This window comes from Etheostoma cragini, chromosome 22 (assembly GCF_013103735.1).
Source record: "Etheostoma cragini isolate CJK2018 chromosome 22, CSU_Ecrag_1.0, whole genome shotgun sequence".
Classification (NCBI taxonomy): domain Eukaryota; kingdom Metazoa; phylum Chordata; class Actinopteri; order Perciformes; family Percidae; genus Etheostoma; species Etheostoma cragini.
Genome location: NC_048428.1, coordinates 19128026 through 19151380, shown reverse-complemented (window position 1 = coordinate 19151380; position 23355 = coordinate 19128026). Strand labels below are relative to the sequence as shown.

The following is a 23355-nucleotide window of genomic DNA, read 5'->3' as shown; positions in this document are numbered from 1 at the left end:
TGCGGACGCCACCTTTCATGACACAAAATAACTAAAAAAAGGTTCTAAACAAATCTTACAAAAGACATACAAAACAACCATGAACAGAACTACCAAGAGAAACAAAACCAACTACAAAGAGACACAAAACAACCACAAACATAAGTACACAACAACTGAAGTGCCCTTGAGCTTAACGCCAACCGCTCCATTGGAGTTGCTCAGTGGCCAGCAGATCAGACTGTGGTTGTGCTGGGCAGCTTCCAGGTGAGAGTGTGTTGCCTGCAAAAGAGAGGCTCCCTCTCACAGACCATTCCCTGAGTAAATAAAAATGTATAAAGAACTTAAGAATACAACTGAAATAATACAAAAAAATTATGCAATTACATCAACCAGATGCAAAATAATCACAACCATTACAAGTTGACTACAAACACCACCTGAGTGTTTTTTTGTGTCTCTGAGTCTAGAAGTTCTAGTTCACCTGCACATTGAGACACAAACCGACTATGTAGGAGGTGCGGGGGGGCTTTTTAAATAGCTGTGCCTAGGGGCCCATTGTCTCATAATCCACCCATAGAAAATGTGGTATCAATTTATTTCACAGAGAAAAACTACTTTCACGTTGTGACATACAAGCCAGACAAACTGCTCTCCCTGGCTGGAAAGACTTCATCCTCTATTGCCCTGACAACAGCAACTTATCACTCATGTTATTATGAAAAGGCCATTAGGCAGCTGTGATACTGTAATCAAGAAAAGCAACGCTTTGCAACTGAAGCCCAAGTGTAGGTTGCGGGTTGATTCAGCGACACTACTGAGGCAGGAAGTCCACGTCCCATCCCTCTATACCCCTTTCCATCAAATGACAGCAAAGCTACAGCGGGGGAGCAATAATTAGTAGCGGTGGTGCCAACGAGAGAGTGCATTATGGCGTTGTTGGGAGGATGCAGCTGTGCTAAAGGATCCGAGAGGAAATAGATTTCTAGAGTAAAAAGGAGGTAGTGGATTAGCTCTCTGATGACAACTGATGCTTTGTGTACAAAGTCCTCACTATAGAGAGGCGATTAAAAAAAAACTTACTGCCAGTGCAATATCAACATAGGGATTTAGGCGTTACGCAAAAGATAAAGTTGATAGAAATCCTATAGGAAATGTTTCCATCATTTCTGTTGACATGAAAGAAAGCTTTGCATCTGTCCAGTTCGCCTCATCCTTCCATTTACCACAGAAGCATTCAACAATGAATCCCCGCATCCTGTTATCATCAGGGGAGCGTTCAGGATCGGCAGCCCTCCCACAGAATTCTATTAGATTCGGCTCATCTGAGGTCACCGTGACATCACCTCTCACCCGTTGCATCAACAGGCGTTTACAGCTGTCGGACTTCACACATTCTGCTGTTATCTGCTGCCGCGCAGCATCAGCAGCCAGGACCTAAAACCTTTAGTACATGCATGCATACACACATGCTCACACTGGGGGTTAGACAGATATAGAATTTTGCCAACATATGAAGGCTTTTAGTGAACATAAATCAATATGGGTTGCTCTCAGACACCAGCAGCATTAAAGCTGTCTAGAAACTTCATTTTTAGTGGTTTAAATTGTTGTTTAAAGACGCTCTAAGCAACGTTGGGTGACGTTACTTCTTGTTGACGTTGACAAACAAAACGAGGCTAGTTCGGCCCTCCCTCCTCGTCATCCCGTCCCCTCCCCCTCCCTTCCATGCTTCTGGCACTTTATTTTTTTTACTGTCTATGGACCCTGGGCTGTCTACAGAGTCCACGTTTTTTACAGTGTGTTCAGGGGACAAGCAGCTAGCGGAAAATGAAAAAGTGGAAAAGTATTTTTTTTCGTGCCCTTCTCTATGTTTTAAAACAGGTGGGGCAGTCGGAAAGGGTGAAGTCAAAACCTTCCTTGTACAAATCATCATTAGGAACATTTGAATTCAAATTTAAGTTGTTTAAACTCTACAAAAGGTATCCCTACGTTGTTCTCAAGGAATTGGGAAAATCTGCTCCCAATGTGACCAAATTCAATTTATAAAATTAAATTTTATGAGCCATCAAACATCCATAGTGAACCTGGGATCAGCTTTGATTCACAGGAGTTGAAAGAGATTCAAACGTTGACCATAGTCTTTAAGTGAAAATTACGTAAAAAAGTATTACTACTAGTACTACTTGGTTTGTTACTATCCCCTAACATTAACTCTAATATTCCATCTAATATAGTCTCTTTGGAAATTTTATGGAAACAATGACAATTGTTTGGAACAATGATGGTGAAGAAGTATCAAGCCGATCACTAGAAACAAATATAACTGTTAAAGCCTTAGTGCCTTACTTTTTGATATTAATGAACATCTGTTACATTCCAGCCACTGCCAAATGAGTTGCTACAAAGCTAACATTATCTCCACACAACTGTCTCTGTTTTTCTCAGTATGACTGTGTTCAGATAGGGTCTCTGCTGACTTTCCCTCGCGAGATCTTGAGTGAAGAAAATAACATCATCTGAAGAGTCCATCATGTTTTTTAATCCTCCGTGTCCTCCTTGACTACTAGCAACTGCGTGGAGGAGGGATAGTAGTTCAGTGTTGCTGGCATTACTTAGAATTCCTCATGGGGGCAACAGAAACTACACACTATAGCTTTAATCCAAGCTGACTGCCCTCTAAGAAGGAGCAAACTACACACTTTTCTCAACAAGCTTTTAAGACAACTAACGTTTATAAAGGTGCAATTTTCAGTGGATTATTCCTTTAAGTGGTTCCATTTTATATAGTGAGGTAAAGCACATGCACACATTTTAGTCACAGGCAAATGCACTCAGAAGTATCTCTCAGAGTGAGCCCAAATTAGTCAAAAACAAACCCCTGGAGAGCTTCGATCTGTACCAAACACCCACTCCACTCCACTTCACAGGAGGTTGACATTTGATGGCAGAGCTTTGACATAAACATGAGGAGCCAGAGGATTCAAAACCACAGCCAAATGCTTGTGGTTCTTTAGTGATCAGGACGGGCAGTGTTGTTTACCAAGCTTTGCTTGCTGACGTCCCTTTCATTATGTTGTTCCCATTAAAACACCCTGTTGCCATTTTAAAGTCGACATTTTGAAGTGCCTTTCCCCCTGTCCCACACTATTTCCTCTAACTCTCTACAGCTTGTCTAATTTTCATACAACAGAGGCCGTCGAACAGACAAATGTGCCATTAACATTGCAAAAAGAAAGAGGCTTTGTCATCTAAACCATTATAACATCAATATTTGATTACAACATAAAACGTCTCTCTTGTAAGTTAGCCTGACCGTGCATACAGGGCGGAGATTTAAGTCTGAGTGTGGCGGTACACCACAGGGGGTCAAACAACTTTAGATCAGTATTAAAGCAATGTGTTCTTTGGTGCTCATTAATTACTAACAACGATGTTGTTATATCGTATAATCACTGATTACTGCGGTGCAGCACCTTGAAATCACTGCAAGTGTAAGTGATGTCCAGATCTTGTGCTGCGCTTGGGGTGTGTGTGTGTGTGTGTGTGTGTGTGTGTGTGTGTGTGTGCGTGTGTGTGTGTGTGTGAGAGAGAGATGAATGGACAATGAAACTCAAAACAAACTCATGAGAACATCTTGCATCTCAGAAGTCCACTAAGTGCAGCATATAAAAAAAAAAATATATATATATATATATATATATATATATATATATATATATATATATATATATATTTATATAATAAACCACGCAAGGATCAACATGCAGCAATCAAAGGCGGTTATTACAAGTTGGACGAAGGAAAAAAAAACTCATTATCATGCCGTGTTCACAAAAATTTCATTAGTGCTTTAACAAAATGTCTCTTCTTATTTTCGCAGCTTTGTGTTTGTCTGTTATCACATTCAACCCAACAAAATTGCTGCTCAAATATGACACGACGACTCTTACAATTCTTAATAACAATACTACCTAAACACTACTTGTTTCGGAAATAAAAAATAATGGTGAACATTAAAGTTCCTACCAAAACTATCCATCTTGAAAACATACTTCCTAGTTGAACTTGGACCAATGCTACACTTAGATTTGTGCAATGCAATATATGTTGATAATAATAATAAACAAATAATACAAATAATAATACCCATTTATTGTATTCACACAAAAGCACAAACCACTTCTGGTTGTTGGTAAGTTTGGGCCGCTGATTTGACCAGCTGATCGACACATTCAGCACTTGCAACCACAGAAAACTTGAAGGGACTTTAAATCAAACGTCTTTAATGAGTCAGAACTCAGTCCAATCACAGACAGGGCACACATATTTTTCATATTCAGTGTGACTTGCAAGTTGAGAGGATACCATTATTATTAGATGTCCATTGGGAATAAATGTCCATGAATCCGCTTGGATTTCATAGAAAAAAAGATACTCCTTGAAACGGCAGAACTTGCCTGGGAACCATCATTTTTTGTAGTTGTCTTTGGAATCCAAGTTATCCAGTGACAGTTGTGTGTATATCCACAGATACATTGCCGCTGACAGCTAATTCGGCATTCTTTGATTGTTCCATATTGCCCACATTTTCATATATAGGCAGTAAATATTAGACAAAGCCCTCAGAATAGCATTATCTTATTGAATCCATGATAAAATGACACACCTTATGGCCTTAAAGCTACATTCAGAGCTATTTCTTCAGATCTCGGCAACAAAATAGGTATTTGTTTTCATATCACATAGGTTTGATGACCAATATTGCAAAAATACCTATATTGTAAAGAAAAAGGTAATTTTGCTTAACCAATCTTTTTGACACAGCCAGAAACATACCACAGATGTATTAAAAGGTCCCGTGGCATGAACATTTCACTTTATGATATTTTCTTTTACATTAATATGAGTTCCCACAGCCTGCCTATGGTCCCCCAGTGGCTAGTAATGTGGATAGGTGTAAACTGAGCGGTGTAAAATCTCCCCCTTATGAGGTCATAAGGGGCAAGGTTACCTCTCCTTTCTCTGCCTTGCCTGCCCAGGGAATTTGGCCCACGCGAGAGAGAGACATCATGGCTTTCATACAAGCAAAGTGACAGTTGGTCAAGGTCACACCCCCAGCCTCCACCTTGAACCCCCATGCACCAAGGCTGAATTTTGGGAAAAAGACTTCAGATACAGTAATAGGGGACCACTAAGACCTATATAAACGCATCCAAGATCAACATGTCATGAGAACTTCAAAATATACTCTCATTGGCTTGGAGTAAATGCTCCTGTTATCTGTTAAATACACACAACTAGACATACACATGCTGGCTAGACAAGACTGTCTAAATGACTCTTGCCTGCTCTGCTTATAGGTTGAAGAAGTTGCCCTCTAATACATTTTTCTGCAGTGAACGGAGTCTCCTGTTCATGAATAATAAAAGGGTTGAACTGATCCTGATCTTCACTCAGACATCCACCTAGTCTGACATTTCACATTGCAATATCACTCTCAATGGAGCACACCAGCAGTCTCAGACCTGCACACAGCACAGAGGAGTCACATCCAAGTTAGTTTTCATTATGTTGTCACTTACAGGCTAAGTGACTGTAAATTCATTTAGGTTACTTTTAAGAAGTGAGTCTGCTTGTCTTGCAGCAAGAACAGCTCCATCTGCAAAGGAAGCCAGCTAAATCATTCAATGCACCTTTTTTTGTCAAATATTAATAATAAGGACTACTCTCCAACACCACCAATGTAAAGCACCCACCTGGGTGACGCACGGCAGCCCTACAACGCCAGACGCTCACCCCACATCAGCTTGGTAGAGAGTAAGGGGAATGTATTTTTTATTTTTTTATATTTTATTTTAGTGGTGGGGAAAACAGGAGCACCCGGAGAAAAACCACGCAGACACGGCGAGAACATGCAGACTCCACAGAGAAACCAAGGCCTGTATTTACAACAGGCTTATATTAGGTATATTAAATCATATTTTAGTAAGACTTGATTTTGTTTTCTGATCTGCTCTCGGTTTTAATTAGCTGTTAATAAATTGGCAATAATGTACATTTCCACAGCTTTCTTTCCATCCATACATCAGCATAATCATATCAAAGTAATTATTCTGTTGCTCTGAGTTTCTCTCAAGTACCCTCTGCTGACCAATTAAAAAGCCAGATTTAGCTAACATGAAGCTGAGGAAATGAGAATTTATTTCCTGCTTAAAAAAGACATTCAAAGCAACAGAAAGCATAGGAAATTTTAGATATGTTCTAATCAGGTAATTATAGGATTTTGACTCTGCCTTTATTAGGAGTTGGACATTGTTAAGATTCTGTTATTTAAATACCAGCTACATTTAGTTGCTGTGCATCACATTTTTTTCCACTATACTCAACAACAATAAGGCACTATACTATCTCCTCTTAGTTCCTTTCTGCTTTATTCAACTGCTTCATGGTTTTGAACAAAAAGCATGTGTGACTGACTTTAATTCATGGAATAGTAAAATGAGATGTAGTACAAATGCATGTTAAGAGCATGGTTTGAGTCAAGACACTTACAGAAAATGAAAGAAATTCTAATGACGCAGCAAAAGGTGAAATCTCAAAAGGTCTGTCTCCTCATTATAGTTCCATCAATACCCACAGACACTGTCATGTGGGTTGGGTTTCCTTATCTGACTGTATCCTGAGAGAGAGGTTGAATATACAGTGTATATAAATAGTGTATGAGGCTATAAAGCACCTTGTCTAAGTGGCTCATAAATTACCTGTACACATTAATTCTCAGAGCCATATCCACCGAGTTATGGCTTCAAGCTCAAAATAGGAGAAAGGACAACACCCTATAACCCTTACAGCAAAAACATGATGGATGTTTATGGGTGGTAAAGGAGTTTTATAGAGCAATGTTGTGTATCAACCAGATCATATTGTCACAATAAGATATAGCTGAACTAGATACTTTTAAATGCAAAGTGCATTCTAAAACTAATGACTCTTTCCATTCTTGATTTATCTTTCATGTAGGGCACAAGAATCATTTTACATTATCATTATCTACTTACAGTTGTACTGTAGAGTGAAAAAGATCATGTGTGTTTATTGTCTAAATGTATGGCTATCAGCATGCACTTTTACTAATAAGATGTTGGCAGTTAAGTGGCAGCCACCACACACTCTTGAATTAAATATAGTACAGCCATTCAATGAATCCTACTGACTTTGGTGATCCCTTGACTCTTCATTGCCACTGTGAGGTAGGAGTGTGGTTTTGCTAGAAATATCTCAACAACTGGTGGATGGACTGCCGTGAAATGGGTCCAAACCATTACATGCCCCCTCCGGTTGATTTCTAATCTCTTTGGTTATCCTCTGACTTTATATCTAGCGTCATCATATTGGTTTATGACCAAATACCTGCAAAATAATGCCATTCCCCTCAGCCTCTCCTGTCCTTTGTGTTTTGTGCAACATAGACAATGCTTAATATGTATGGTGAAAATGGTAAATATTATACCTTCTAAAAATCGGAATGTAAGTGTCATTATTAGGGCTTCACATTTTATCTCTTTTTTATTGCCGTCAATCGGTTGTATTTTAGCAGAATACTGAAAGCAGCAGAAAATGTATTTATTGCAAGTAATATCATTATCACGATATACCGCACATACAAGAAAATTCCCCAGTCTGAAATCAATGAAGTTGATCTTATCTTAACATATCTTGAACAAAGTTATCACCTACTTTCCTCATATCGTCCAGCCCTAAAAGTGATTGTGGACATGTTAGTGTGCTTGTTCTTACATGTTTGCTATTTATTGTTGTATTTGTATTGATCTTGTGTGGTCACTGCTGCAAAACCAATTGCCCCTTTGGGGACAAATAAGTCCTACTTGACTTGACTTATGTTACCATTTAGCTCTAAGAACAGCTGTGCATAAATACAACCTCACATAGCCCCTAGCATCGCTGTACAGTTAGTCTTGATGCTTGATTAATGACTTAAACAGCATGGGCCAAGATACCCTAACCTAAAAAAAACTAAATAAAATACTACTGTTTTCTAGTTCACCATATGATCTGTGTAAGATCCTTTGTCAATCTGATAAAAGAAATTGACTAAATATGTTATTCAACTTGGTTTTAGAGAAACAAATGATGTACTTGTGTACAATCATTAGCTTTTACTCCTGCCTGGAGAAATAAAAAGAGGAAGAAACCAAAGTCACACTGAAATGGCATTTGCAACAAATCCCCTGCAATCAGACAGACAATACCTTTCCTGTCAGTTCCAGAGCTTCAACAAAGGATGGAGAGAGTCATGAAGAAAGAGAGCAAGAGAGGAAAGAGGAGGGGGTTGAAGGCGGGGGGAGGCATTGATAAATGAGAAAAAAAATGTATTGTTCCCGTTTCATGAGCTGATGAAAAAAGAAGAGACAAGGTACAAGGCAGGGTACTCGGCGCTCTGCTACGGTCAAATTACAGAGAGCAGCCATGCATACAATGCACACATCTGGGTGAGAAATGGGGAAAAACATGTTGGAATAGCAAATCAGTGAGACTTGGATCATCTAATGAATACAATGTTTATTTGAGGAAATATTAATCTCCGCTCTGATTAAAACTATCTCCAAAAGTACAGCTTTTCTAGAGCTACACTATAGTATGTGTGTATAATATATTAGGTAGGTTTTAGCTCACTGGTAATCTTTCCTGAGAAACAACCCAATATGCTGCCCCCAAGTCATGCTATCAATTGAAATGTGTCTTACACTCATCGTACAATGAAAAACTGTCACTGTAGGTGAGCTGACCAGTCTCCTGTAAAAAATGGAGAGTGGTAGGGTGGGTCCGAGCAGTGATGCTTCATTTAACTCAGTTACATGGCGGCTGACTGCATTTACCTCTTGCCAATACATTTCAGTCATATCCACTCTCCATCTACACTGAACTCTGACACGTTGTACATCATTCAACAAGCGCAGACCGGGACCTTTTGAATTTTGTACTGCAGTTGATCAGGATACGAATACTGCCAGTTGAACTGTTTGCACACAACTACAACAAGACAACCTCAAGACTTGTTTCTCTTCAACAGTAGCTGTGGTTTCCTTGGGCTGAGTACATCATCAAAAACCTAATATAGAGTAGGAAACCAATTAACAGAACTCTAACAAAGGAAAACACACAAAGGACAAACCTAGAGATTATGCAAAATCCATTGGAGCCTCTTAACAAAATATAACTTTCTAAATATGTAAAAATAGCTACTCAGTTGGTTTTGTAAAAAAAAAATATTTTCAAGTTCTAATTGGACAATATGATCCGAAATGAAGCAATTCCAAGTAGCTTAAAAGGTAGCCAGCTCAGCCACCCCCGCAGCCCTACAGTTACTGTGTCAGCACTGTTTCTCATGTAGCGTGCTGACATGACAAGGCTACAGAAACGATGATAAAAGACTGAGAAGTTGGCTGCAATGGACAGCATGAACATTCAGGGTTTATTTTCTTCAGGGAGCCATAAGAGAACAACTGCACACCTAAACCAAATTGCTTTGGACCGGTTCGATATAGTGATGGGACAAGGCATTGCAAACGCTTACTTCAATAAATGCGGAAACAAAAACTTGGGTGACCCTGGAATGACTTGCATGCTGCCTTAGCAACTTTGAATATAACCAAAGGTAACAGCAGATTGCCTGTAGGATATAAGCAAGATTGACTTTAAGTGGTAACTGGGGAAGCAGTAGGGTGGGAGAACAACAATTGCTCTAAGGGATGAAGTGCAGAAAACTCGACTGACCCTGAAATGGCTTGAATTCTCCCCCGCTGGCTTTATGGACTGCCAAAGCAGACAAAGAGACTTACTGGATCAGCAAGATGGGAGAGTTCAAACAGGCCTATCAGAAACCTCACAGTAGAAAACTGGTGAGAGGATACCTAATCTGAAAACAGAAGAAACGACTCCGGATAATACAGCCTCTGGTTCTGAAGAGGATCACAGTGCGAGGTTAATGTATTATAAGGAACAGAATGTTGAAAGCCAATTGATGGATTTGGCATGTGTTGTCAAAAATTTAGAAATATGTGGCGTAAATGTCCTCTACTATTATAGAGGGAAACATGCCCACAAACAAAGTCAGAGGGTAAAATTACAAATTAAAAGCGTAAAACGTTAGACAATCATTTGGTTCTCCTACTAAATATAGTAAAATAGCTGTCCGCTTAATTAAAAGACATTTAAAGAGACATGGACAATATATGAACAAGTATTTTAAGTTCCTAAGGATAATTGAATGCTTATGAGAAAAAGACAATAGTAAAAGGAAAATGGATAATGTTTTTGTCGAACACACATTATGAATTTCCAATAGTTTAAAATAGAAGGAAACATGAAACCTTGAAATGCGAAAACTTGTAAGAATATATTGTCGTCAGAAATAAAGCACAATGTTTCAAGTACAGTTTATTGAAATGCAGATGAACTTCTTTATACATAACTCTACAACATGTGTGCTTCACCAGTCTTGGGTCCCCCAAGTATCCAACCAGCCATTTGTTGAAGCTTAAAGCAGCAAACCTCAAATGGACTCTTACGTGCCACCAAGACACCAAAAAACTGCATAATATTGATTCTTGTCTAAAAACACAGTTCACGTATAGATTTTATTTTTTCAGAAAACATGAAAAAGACGTTTTTCAGCCCTTGGAAACTGATTTATTTAGTTTAGGTGAAAAGAGAAAGCTTGCTTAACACAAAAAATGTTGTAGGCCAGTGATTCAGCAGCACAACATCAGAAAATAATCTACGTCCTTTTATAAAATAAAAAAATAAAAACCTTTTAAGATTGGGAAAATACAGAAAAGTTGACTGTGAACATGAGGTCTGAGCTGGAGAGCAGATCCAGTTGTCTGTGTAGACCTGTCCTGATTGACACTCAACAGAGTGGAGTCAAGTGGGGTGGAGTGCTACACAGTGCAGATCAAATAGTGGAGAGTAAAGGTCGACAGTATGAGATGGGGAGAGTTTAGAGTGCGCACACATGATGAGTGATGGAGATTAAAGTGAAGGCAAAGCTCCTGGGCATTGGAAGGAGGCAAGATTGATGTGACTGGAAGAAAAGAAAACAAAGCTTCAGAGACAACGGGGATCGAGGCAGACTTCTGATTTAACTTCAGGTTTCATTCTAAGAAGCCACTCAGTCAAGTTGCCTAAACCACATGCATCTGTATTCAGCGCTCGCATTTGAGCAAAAAGAGCCTGTCTTTACCCCTTTAAAAGCCACCGTCCAGTGGGAATGCAATATTGACTGGCTCCAGCGGGTGCTCCAGACACCCTCTGTAGCATTTTGGTCCTACCTCCAGACTGCATCGAGTTTCATTAGGTTCTCACTTATCCTGGGATAACCTTTAAAAAAAAATGGACAAGGCTGGCTTCTCTCCGAGGCCAGTCTGATCTGAAGGATACTTTTCAAAAGGGAGCAGGAGTTGGACTTTTCCAGACTCATTAGACAGTTTTCCTGGGAGTGATAAGGACAAAACCTTATCAGCAAGATGAGACAGCTCTCTGGACGATGACATTGTAAAGATATTTTTAAGGGACATGCACTCTCTTTTAAACACCCGTATCCTAATAGGTACCCTTCCTCACCCAAATGATGTAAAAGTTGAAGCTATAAACAGAGGGCAAACATGTCTCTCTGTGTTATCTCATCTAAAGCTCCATAGTGCATAGTTTCGATAGCATGCTACATATGTGCTCACATTTTTCCCAAAGCTTTGAGCAGATTGTGATTCCACTATCGATCTCACTAAAGCTCCCCGGCGGTGATGCACTTTATATTCTCTAACAGGCTACAAGTTCTTCACGCTGCATACAAAATGTCCTCATACCATACACACAGTGGCAGTAGCTCATTTGCATTACTTAAAAATCGGACTCACCCTCCACAATCTCTTGGCCGACTCCACCCTGGAGGGTTTCCTGTGAAGGCCCAGCGATGTCCCCATGGCATGATCGAACATCATCTTAAAGCAGCCCGCAGTAACTGGTAACCTACTCGCTGCCTGCTTCCCACTTACAGTCCTGTGGACGCTATGCCAACGAGCCACTCTCAGCTTTCAAGTCCACAGTCTTTTCCATTCAAGAAGCAGCTGCCACACCCAGAGCCATTACACTGTGTATTTCCCAGCAACTGCATGCCAACAAAACAACCGCCAGCCTTTTGTCTCCAAACCCTGCGGCATGTCCCGCATATTAACGGGCTCTAATGGAGGCCACATACGGTCACGGCCAGGATTAGCTTTTACTTTCTGTTTGGAGGCTACATAAGCCAGGAGAGTCCTCATAACAAACAGCAACTTAACTTGATCAAATTGTATGATGCTTTCCATTATCAGCTTAACAGTATGATTAGAGGGGTTAAGATAATAAGAAAGAGGAGTTCGGCGATGGAGATGCAGCCGGAGTGTAGAGAAGGGATGGTGGGTGAACAAATGTAATTCAACACCACCATATGAGATGCCACTGAGGGGGCAATCAGTGCTAAACTGTTTATTCGGCCATTACAGCCACAGCATGGTGGGGTGTACCTGCAGGTAAATGGAAGATCACGATGAGATCATGAGCCTGCAGTTGGGAGTGTTGGCGTGTGCAATTTCGACCAGAGTGACAAACAGTGTGCATCAGGTTTTCCATTTTGTTTTTAGGCTTTCTATTAACCCCTGTGTGAGGTACGGGACTGCTGGACCTGTTTTTTCAAGTTTGCTAAAAGATAAATGATGCCATATATTATTTCTTGTAACTAAAATGCATTGGCCATGGCTCATTTTCTGTAAAGAACGTAAAAAACAAAACAAAAAAACCCCCACTTATGTTACATGACTGCACACAAGACATTGCATACGTGGTGTTTGGGTTTACTAGATCCAAAATTCTTGTTTATATATACACAGTATATATTGTATAGAACCTTTTTTTTTATAAATGAATTTACTTGATGATCATCTGATCATAAATGTGATCGCACAGGTGTAAATGGCAAATATGTATGTAACCATAAATTATGTATATATTGTTGGTAATTGAGCTAAAGTAAACATGTGTTAAGTTTTTTACATAAATTGGTGCGGCTGTGTTGATTTAAAAGCCTAATAAGGTGGTTGGTCCACCAGACACGGGAACGTTGGCTGTGTAACAAAAATATGAACACCACATAAGGAATAACTTCAATCGTAGCATATTTTCCGAGCATACACAGAACATACAGATAATCTGCAAATTAACCAAACCAGACCTAGCTCAAAGACATGTTGAAGGTAAATGTGCCATTTCAGAGAAGTATATGTAAAAATTGTACATCCAATTGCAAAAAAAACTGTACACATATTATTAATGTTTACAGTAAACTGTCACATGAAAAGTATACACTGTCACCAAAACATTAAACATTAAATAACCAAAATCTTAGTCACCTCAAAAAACATATATAATCATCATAAAAGCAATAACTTCACCATCAAATCTTGTTTTTCATCTTTCCAGATGCAGCAGACATAATTAATCCCAGCAGAAGCCTTGCAATAACAATTTTACCCTGGTCAGGAACTGATCTCTCAGAATGGCAGCACAGCCAATATAATATGACAAATCGGATTATGATGTCCACCGCAATCATTAAAATTTCCCACGTGTAAGAGATGAGACTCTATACATTTCCCAAGAGCTTAAAAAAAAAGGACTTTCTTCCATCCCTGCATGTGCTACACACACCTGTGTTAAAGTTAGAGTGTATGTGCTAATCTGTGGGTGTGTACACAACCGCAATATTTGCCCTCTTGGGTACTACTTGATTGTAGTTAATAATAAAACCCCACGCATTCACACAAAGCAGTGATTTGCACCGACTGCCCACACATGCACAGACGTTTCAGACAATATTGGTTATCATTAAAGCTAAAGCTGCCAATTTTGGAGAGCCTGGATATGATTAATCTACTGTACCCCTGTTGATGTGAAAACAACAGATTTGAATGCAGAATTTGAATATTTTCGTAGAGAGTTCTGGCCCAGAGGCTACTTGTTACAACAACAAAACTTTAATTTGTTTGCGGTAATTACAAAAACCTGTCTGAAAACAGTAAACACACATTTATGTGTAACCTTTCTCTATAATGCAAAGACAGCCGCAGCTTATGTCTGTAACAAAGTCTCTTAAAACTCTGGCACGAAACAAATTACGGTGCTTAAAATGTGTTACGGTACTCATTTTTCCGAAGTACAATGAATGCAAGTGAAAAACAAGTACAGTGCATTTCAAAATATATGACAGAATGCCAAACCACTTCAAAACAGACTCTGCAATTCATAAAAAAAGTGTAATTAATTGACTCAGTCAGGATTACAAACTGGAATCTAAAGCTTCACAAACCTGTGTGTAACAAACAAGCAGCTATAGGATTAGTCCGTATATTGTACAGCAGCTAAATCCCACAATGACACATACATATTCTACATGCCATCCCCCGCCTTTATATCCTCCTAAAACACACATGTACACACTGACTTACACAAGGAGAGCATTTTCAAACACTCTCCCTCTGAAATACACAAACAGAGCACTTCCAGGTACCCTCAGCCTGCGCTCACAGACACGCGCATGCACGAAATTTAAAATTAAAAACAAATTGTGTTTTGGAGTGTTGCATCTAACATCAACTTGTACAAGAGAAAAAGACAAAAAAATAACAAGAAAAGGGAAATTGGTAGAGAGGAAAGAGGACATAGTGGTTGGTAGGGAGGGGCAGGAATGAAAGAAGAGTCCAACAGAGAGGGAAAAGGAGAAAGTATTTTCCTCCAACCTACCTGACAAGACAGACAGCAAACACACACACACACACACACACACACACACACACACACTGATGCCTCTGAGGTATTACCACACACAGCGAGTGCAGACAACGCAGTGCTCGGAAAAGTGTCACTCATGTCATGAATGTGCTTCATTTCTTGTCAGATCAAAGGTGACAAGGGAACCGCGTCCTCAAGGCTAAACATGGGTTCAAAGACAGAGAGCTAGAACATGCAGTATTAACGCTTTACACACACACACACACACACACACACACACACACACACACACACCTCTGTGTCCCTGTGTTGTTCACGTTGTGCTGCTTTGTAGATTGGGCTGACGCAGCCAAAATGGCCATCACACGGGAGCATCAGCAGCGTAGTGATCTAACTCCTGCAGACGAAGGTTGCCCAAAGCTCATTTACAAAACCTCCTCCCCTGGTGTCCCTGGTACCACACAGACCTGTAACCATTATCATTAAGAGTCTCATTTGTAGGCCACAGCAAGAATTTAAATACAATATCGTGACCAGATACATTTCTGGATTTGCTTTGCATTAATGCAGACCATTATCAAAAGCTTATCTTTTTATATTACATAAAACATCCCAGACCGTCATTGGTTTCCATTCAATATAGTATGCTATGAAGATAACCATTCTGCCAACTGTCCTTAGTGGTGCGTTTAAGGACACTGCAACATTCAATATTTCAGATTTGGCTGCTGACTAGCATTGTGTTTGTGAACCCGGTTGTCGGAAAATAAAACCCTGAAGACAAGAAAATAAGCACACAAGAACAATGTGTAAATAATCATTTAAATTTAGTCATTTCTAGCATTAAAAAGGCTACATCTTGGCAGCCAAATCCAAATCTTCCTGGAAGTTAGCGAATACTTTAAGGCTAAATCTGTTAACAACAGTCACAGTAAGCAGTTCTTCCTTAATTGGATTAAACCAGTAAACAGAGCATTGTTTAAAGGCAAAACACACTGCATACATTTCCATCTTATCAATACTCTGTCCATTATTGAGTTCTAAAATACTTTTTTACTTTTTAACTACAAATATATCTCCTTGATGAATGTGATTTTAATTATTTTACAGCAATTTGCCTCATGCTGTCTTTTTAAAATACTTTTATTTGTAGAGAAATAGTCATATGTTCATATCGGAATTTGGTTTAAAATATATTTCTGTCACATATTTTTCACTTGTTTTTATAAGCCCAGTGTGTAACGTGTTTAGTTGTTCACTATCAAAATCGTTGTTGCCCATTCACAGACTTTTTCTGCTTTTTCCTAAATATTTGCCACCACCATCAATTCCAAATATTCCTTTTGGCTTGAAATTTGACATTTGCATTCGCATGAACGGGGGTAGACGCTCCATATTCATGCACCATCTTGAAATAAGTTAGCCGGTAAAGGACATACAGGACATACTATCCCGTTTTGCCTTTTCCCTGTCACATGATAAACTCACAGCTGCTGCTAATGGGTATTATCACTTACTGGCCCCGGCAAGGTTGAAGAAGGAAAAATGGAGGACCACACGTAATAAAAATCCAAATTTCAGGAACAGGAATCTTCTTCTTTGCCCAGAAAAAAAAAAATATTGAAAAGAGCAAGAGACCGGCTTTTTGAAGCTTTAAGGTTACCGTAGCTGTAATACGTACAGTACTTTGAACTGCGTGACGTGAGAGAGTCGATTGCAATATATGATCTCAACGCTAGATGGGAGAAATTCCTACACATTGAACCTTTAAAAAAAAATTATAGTTACAACATAAGAATATGAACAAAATGAAAGTATAGTACCAGAAAAAATCCTTTTTATCTTTTCATAGAAAGGAACTTGGATTAGAGAACTGTGTCCTTTTACTGTGAGACACTTTAAAATACTTCAGTCCCTCTGTTGCATTCCACATACACCAGTCTATGAACCCACATACATGTATTAACCATTGTCTGATTTTCAGTCTTTTCACAAACTGCATTCAGGAGTCCAAACCTAGGAAATGAACTCATTTCACAAACACCGTCTACCATTCCATCAAATTATTTTCTATTTCTATTGTTCAAATAAAGTTATTCTTTTCCAGGCAGCTGTGCTCTAAGCACACACATCTCCACACCGACAACAAAAGCAATATTCTCGGTTGATTTTTTTCTTCTTCTCCCATTCCCTTCGGTTTGTATCAGAGAGTAATTCTTCACACACATACAGGGAGGTGCATTTGTCCTGAGCCCAGTCACGGCCTCTCGATGTTCTGTAATGATTCAAAACAAATAAAAAGCGCTGAGGTCATTTGTTAAGGACTGTGTCCTTGATCTTTACTTGCATTTATGGAATTGAGCAGTGTGTGATTTCTGAAGTAGGTGAGAATGAGAAATAGATATATGTGAAGACTGAGAGAGGCAGAGAGCTTGTCAATGAGTTCCATGGAAGGTAAACATCCAGAGAGATGAAACATATGGTGTGGGGGGGGTATATTTTGTATAAGATACCATATAGGATCTTGATTTATGACCGGGCAAATGTGAAAATACTAACACATCCTTGTTTTGCTATAATAGTGGATGTGTTTGAGTTTCAGCAAGATCCTCAGATTAGTTGCATTTGTTAAAATGAAATGTAAGCCTTCACAGTTTACGGACTTTAAAGGTGGAATCCACCCAAAAATACTTACACATATTTATGCCAACTACTTGAATCAGCCCAAGGACATCTTTCTACAGTACATCCCCATTTGTATACAGGTGTTCCAACTACATTTAGCTTATACCAATTTGCTACAGTATGTTTGTATCAAGACACATGAAGTGGAAGAATGCGTATCTGGTCTGTCCATTCCAATGGAGTATCTAAATGTTGGACAATGTGAGGCAACAGCATGCAAACAAAGAGAGAACACTCAAACTCCATCCAAAACAGCCGAGAACTCACTGAGCTTCCATGTTGCTGTGCCAAGGCTGGGGGATTAGCATTTGGTTCCATCGTCTGTTAAACATGAAATTTTGCAGAATAACTGGAAGGATGATGCAGTCCCACCCTTCTCACCAGACAGAACGTTGATATTGGACGAATTCCACGTTCGATGACAATGCTATGCCCTTGACATTTAATTATTTAGACCCATAATATCGGCACATGGCAACCACAGTTTGGATAGATTCAAGTTGAAGTACAGTTACACTGATTCTCCACAGGGCACATCTGTGCTGCGTTCTGGTTTTGTCCCATCCTTCACTGTGCACCATATTATTGTCTCTACAAGTGCTTTACACACAAAACGTGTTTACAAAAGGTGCCCTGCCACACATATTTTACCACCTTGTGGTAAAGTCTGAAGTTCTACCATGGACTCTAACATTTTTTGTGGAAAGAATGCCTTGATTACCTTGTTTCAAGCCATTCTACTGTAATATAAAAAGCTTGCAGGAAGACTTGGCTCGATTTGTGCCAGTCTTACTCGAGACATAGTGAAAGTGATACCCGGTTTATCTTGTGAGACAAAGAAAAGTTACCATATGCAACACTTGCAAAAATGCATCTGTAACTTATTCTTGTACTGTAAATGAATGGTTTTCTGTCTGAGCAAAATACTCATCGCAGCTGTATGACCTCCCTATTATGCTAAGTCTGTGATATACAGAGGGCAATACAGCACCGTAGTGAAAAGACCTTCACGACAGCAGGTGTTATCCCTGCTTTTGTCAAAACCGGCTGCTAGAATCAACACTAATTAAAAGTTAGATTAAAAATAGCAAAGCTCTGGTTTAGTACCGCTTAGTATAGTACTCATGTATAGGGTTAATTTAGGGTTCCTGGGATCCTTTGCATTCATGCATTTGGGCATCTTAAACAGCGTGTTCTTTGGCCTGATGGCAACACTATGGTTCAATTTCCAGGCTTTTTTATTGTGATATGGATCCCCCTGGGTCTGAAATAAAGTTAACATATAATGAGACCTACAGGTTATGGTCTGGTTTCTTTCAAAAGAACCTGGTGGTAAATTCAGACGGCATAACAAGGTTTATGCATGGACATGCTACTCAACGCAACTTATTTCAGCCAAGACACAGAGACGTTTGGTCCATACAACCGAGACCTGAGCCTTTGTCAACTTTGCTGATGTAATGTTACGCTTCAGTGGGCTGACTTCATCCAACAGGACACGAGGTCAAATAGGCGAGCAATGAGAAAAAAAGGAAGTAGATCGCAAGAGGAAGCAAAGGGGTGGTGATGATTGGGGGGGCCTGGTTTTATTGAGGGGCTCTCAACAGGTCAGTGAAAAGAAAAGGAAGGCAATTCCAGTTTGTGAAGAGTTCTAGAAACAACCCCGACTCAGTAATGGATGGAAGCATAAATATAGACTGGCCGACACAGAAGCTCTACAGCAACCAAACCCAATTTGTTAACGCTAACAGTATGTCAGTAAGTGCTATTACACTGCATGAGCCTACTTGAGAATCATTTTAACAAGAACAGAATGAGAGGCGCTTCTGAATAATGTGATTGAATGATTGCTGTATTATTTCTAAGACAAAGTGGACCCTCACCTGCAGGGCGTTAACCTTTATTTCATGTGCTCACTAGCAGCCATAATAGCACAGTTTAATCACAAACATGTGAAGCTCTGCTTCAAGGGCACCAAATTAAGGAGAGGCAGATGAGTCTAATTTAGATGTTTATGATGTGTAATTGCTAAAATAAGTCTCAGTTAGACAACAAACGAGGAGTGAGAGGTGGAGAGGAATAATTAAGCTTTAAAAATAGCACATGCAGACTGAGAGCATGCGTGGGCTGAAAGCAATACCTCTGTCTACCAGTGATTGGAATAACAGCGTTATAAATAACAGCGTTATAAATAACAGAGTTACTTACGGCGTTACTTTTTTCAGTGACAAGTAGTCTAATTGAGACTCTTCCCATCCGAACGCTGTTACCGTTACTGCCGAAAAAATGCAGCTCGTTACTGTAATTGAAGCCTTTTTTTTTTCATCAGACCTGAAGATTGGCTGAGGTTGAGTACAATTTCATGCATGGTAAGCCAATCAGAGGTAGAGTTGGGCGGGTGTTCATAAGCACGCATAGTGGGACACACAAGACGAAGGAGCCAGTCAACGAGAGACAGGTATGCCGTTATGAAATCAATGGGAGGGGGGGGGGGGGGGGGGGGACTTTTTCTGCTATAGATTTCCCACTGTGGTAGGAAAACATGATTATGACTCTAGAATGGCTACACACTCCGAAGCTAACTGCTGTCACTCTCTCACTTCTCCCTCGCTCTATCTCACACACAAACACACACACACACACACGCACACACGCCGACTTGACACACAAACAAGCGCACAAGTATACCCATCAGGCCGCTTACGCTATTTGCACTACAAAGAGTGCATATATTTGTTATTTATTTTTGCTAGAGCGCTTAAGCATTATTTAGTTTTGCCCAGTTGTGGCCTGCGGAGGGGCAATAAATATCAAAAGTTCCAAAACATCTATGTTGTTATTTGTATCAATCCACTGGACATAATATACACGTATATCTATATCTGATTGGAGGCTAGTCTCACATTGTCCTAAAGCAACATTAAAAGAGTTTAGATGTGTGTACATTGTTTCTGTTAATAATGTATTATATGAAGTGTCCATTTCATTATAATATTCAGATTTATCATAAATAATTGAACCTGCACATGTATTTTAAGTTCCATTAAAGAGGGGTGGAGGTGGGGTCACGTTTCAGCATTTAAAAATACACTTGAAAGTAAAGCATTAGTTACTTTCTGAAGTAACTAGTTACTTATAACTGAGTATCCGATTTAGTTACTTTTTGGATGAAGTAACTGTAACTAATTACTTTTTAAAAGTAACTTGCCCTACACTGCTGTCTACCAATAAACCAATATGAATAGAGATAAAGAGCGTAACACATTCAGATTTAAAGCAAGACATGTGAAAACCCAAGTGGACTTTGGATCACGAGAAAACGACACTACAGATTCTAAACATCCAGTATTTTCAACATGCTCCACAAGCAGTGACTAACAAAATCCCTTAGTCTCGTTATACAATTTCTCCGTCGTTTTTTTCTTTCTGACGCCCTGCGTTAGTTACAATCCTACTCCTCTCTATCACAGATACAATACAGAACTGCCATGTTTAACTCAGAGCAACCTGACAATCAGAGACATGCCATTTCCTATTTTAAAACACACCTCTCAACGGCAGCGGTTAACTGCAACATCAAAAAAACATGTCAGCACGCCCCTTAGATTTCAGTCTAGGTTAAAAGTGTTTCAGCCAGAGACACCTGGCAGGATGGATCTGCCTGAAAAAGCCAAGTTTTGAAGAGACAAAGTAAAGTGGTTGTTGTTGTCAGAAAAGTGCAGAAATATAACAGCAGCCAGACTGGCTTTGTTCAGCTGTTGATTGTTGTTTGTTGATGTGGAAACCGAAATATCCGTCACCAAGGAAACTCTGCCCTCTGTAGTGTGTCTTGTGGAATAATGATCAGGTGGTTTAGGTGCTGAAATGAATGCACAGACTATTATCGACATCATTATCGGATGAAGAAATATCAAGGTATTTTATCTAACATGTACATCTACCTATATTCCGCCACCCTTGTGTTTCCTCCATTTGCAGAGACTCAAAGCAGAACGGTAAGCTAGAATCAGCAGCTGTTAGGGAGTCACGTTGGAGGAAGATGTCCAGACTGATGGTCTGGTGTCTGGTGAAAATAGGTTAGCCTGGTCTGAAAACTTAAGATGACACCACCTGAGCCACTCTGTTGTGGGCCTACAGTACAGTCATAATATACAGTGCATTCCAGGAGTGTTTTGCCAACTGTCCATTAACCTGCCTCATTTATCTCTAAACGAGGCTGCAACTAACATGTATCGACTATTGTTGATTATTCTGTCAATCATGTTCTGTCAATGTATGCCTTTGTATAAAATACCAGCTAATCTAATTTTCCCAGAGTTAGCATCCATATCCCTTGTATTGTATTTGGGTCAAATTGACCCATTTCAAATTTTTTGTACATTTTTTCTACCTGAAAATCCATGACCTTACCTTATTTTCTGTTATTAACATGTATTCCTGACTCAATTCAGAACATTATTCTGAATATCACCACTAATGTTTTTTCCATAGTGGATTTTTAACATGAATTATAACCTTATGACAACATTTTTTTCTTTCTATTGTGTTCTAGTAGAGACTGATTGTGATTGAGATAAAGACAATATTTGTTAATAGATTGTTAAGTAAAATATTATTTCAGAATTGTTTTTAAAACCCCAAATAAGTCACAGGTCAATTTGACCCGAGGGATACAAGACGGTCCCGAAAGTAAAGACAACACAAGGGTTAAATTCCTTGTTGGATCCAATCAACTGTGCAAAACCCACAGATGTTCAGTTTACTGTCATATATAACAAAAGAAAAACAGCAAATCATCACTTTTCAGAAGTTGAAAGAGAGAATGGTTGAAAAGTGAAAAACAGCTCATTTATCAATATAGTTACTCATTTTCTGTCAACAACTAATCAATTAACAGAATAATGTTTTCAACTCTTCATGCCATTCTATTATTCATTTCCTACATTTCACAGAAATCTCCCAGCAACTCCCAGTGGAAATGTTAACTAGTAACCAGCTGTGATGTGTCAAAGTGTGTGTGCATAAAGTGAGCAGCAGTAGAAACAAATGGCGCTGTACTATAAAAGCAAGTAGTGTGAAGATGTCAAAATGAATAACCATCAGTCCTTGTCCATTCATGGTCATTCTTGGTGCCTGCCCAGATCATCTTGGACTGTCTAAAACACAGATTGCATGGCTTTTGTGCCTTTCATTGCCAGACGTCTAATCTTACTTAAGTGGAAAGATCCTCATTCTCCCACTTTTACACATTGGACTGTAGATGTGTTGTATTTTCTAAATTTACAAAAGATAAAACATTCATTAAGCGGCTCTGTTAACACTTTTACACGTTTATCAGTCTAGTCAAAGATAAAAATTCAGCTACCTGCAATGTAAAGGATCTCACCTCATTCCTATTGCTTAACTCTGAACTACACTATACAGGAACAACTGTGTTGTGTAGTCATTGCCTAGTCCTGTGTTTGTTGTTTTTGCTTGGCGTAGGGGTATTCTGATATGTAGCTCAGCATAAATTCTTTCAGGAAGACCTAACTATTAATCGATGCTCTCCTAAATCAATTCAGCTGTTATCCTATTACATTATCATGCTGTGTATAACGGTCGCATATCTGCAACTAGTCTCTCCTGATTGAACTGTATCTCAGCATAAATCTTTTGAGGAAGATCTAACTCTTGATCAATGCTCTCCCTAACTGAATCAGCTGCTGGAGGCGTTCACCTTCCTGCTAAACCAATCAGAATCATACACAATTGGAAAGGGCCAATCACAGAGTCACAACCCTGCTTTAAAAAAATCTGTTTCTTCCTTTGCTATCAGCTGTCATTGCAGGCAAAGAGTGCAGC

General features: G+C 39.3%; 1 protein-coding gene across 4 annotated transcripts in view; it reads right to left on the bottom strand.

The window, feature by feature from the left end:
* dpp6a (dipeptidyl-peptidase 6a) overlaps nucleotides 1–23355 on the bottom strand; it is a 220789-nt gene that overhangs the window by 114071 nt on the left and 83363 nt on the right. The window contains exon 1 of one of the 4 annotated variants that reach the window (XM_034861628.1): nucleotides 11919–12017. The exons of the other annotated variants lie outside the window; for them this stretch is intronic. Coding sequence (XP_034717519.1) covers nucleotides 11919–12002 — 84 coding nt within the window. The 5' untranslated portion in view covers nucleotides 12003–12017. Of the gene's footprint in view, nucleotides 1–11918; nucleotides 12018–23355 lie in introns of those variants that run through there. 4 annotated transcript variants of the gene reach the window in all.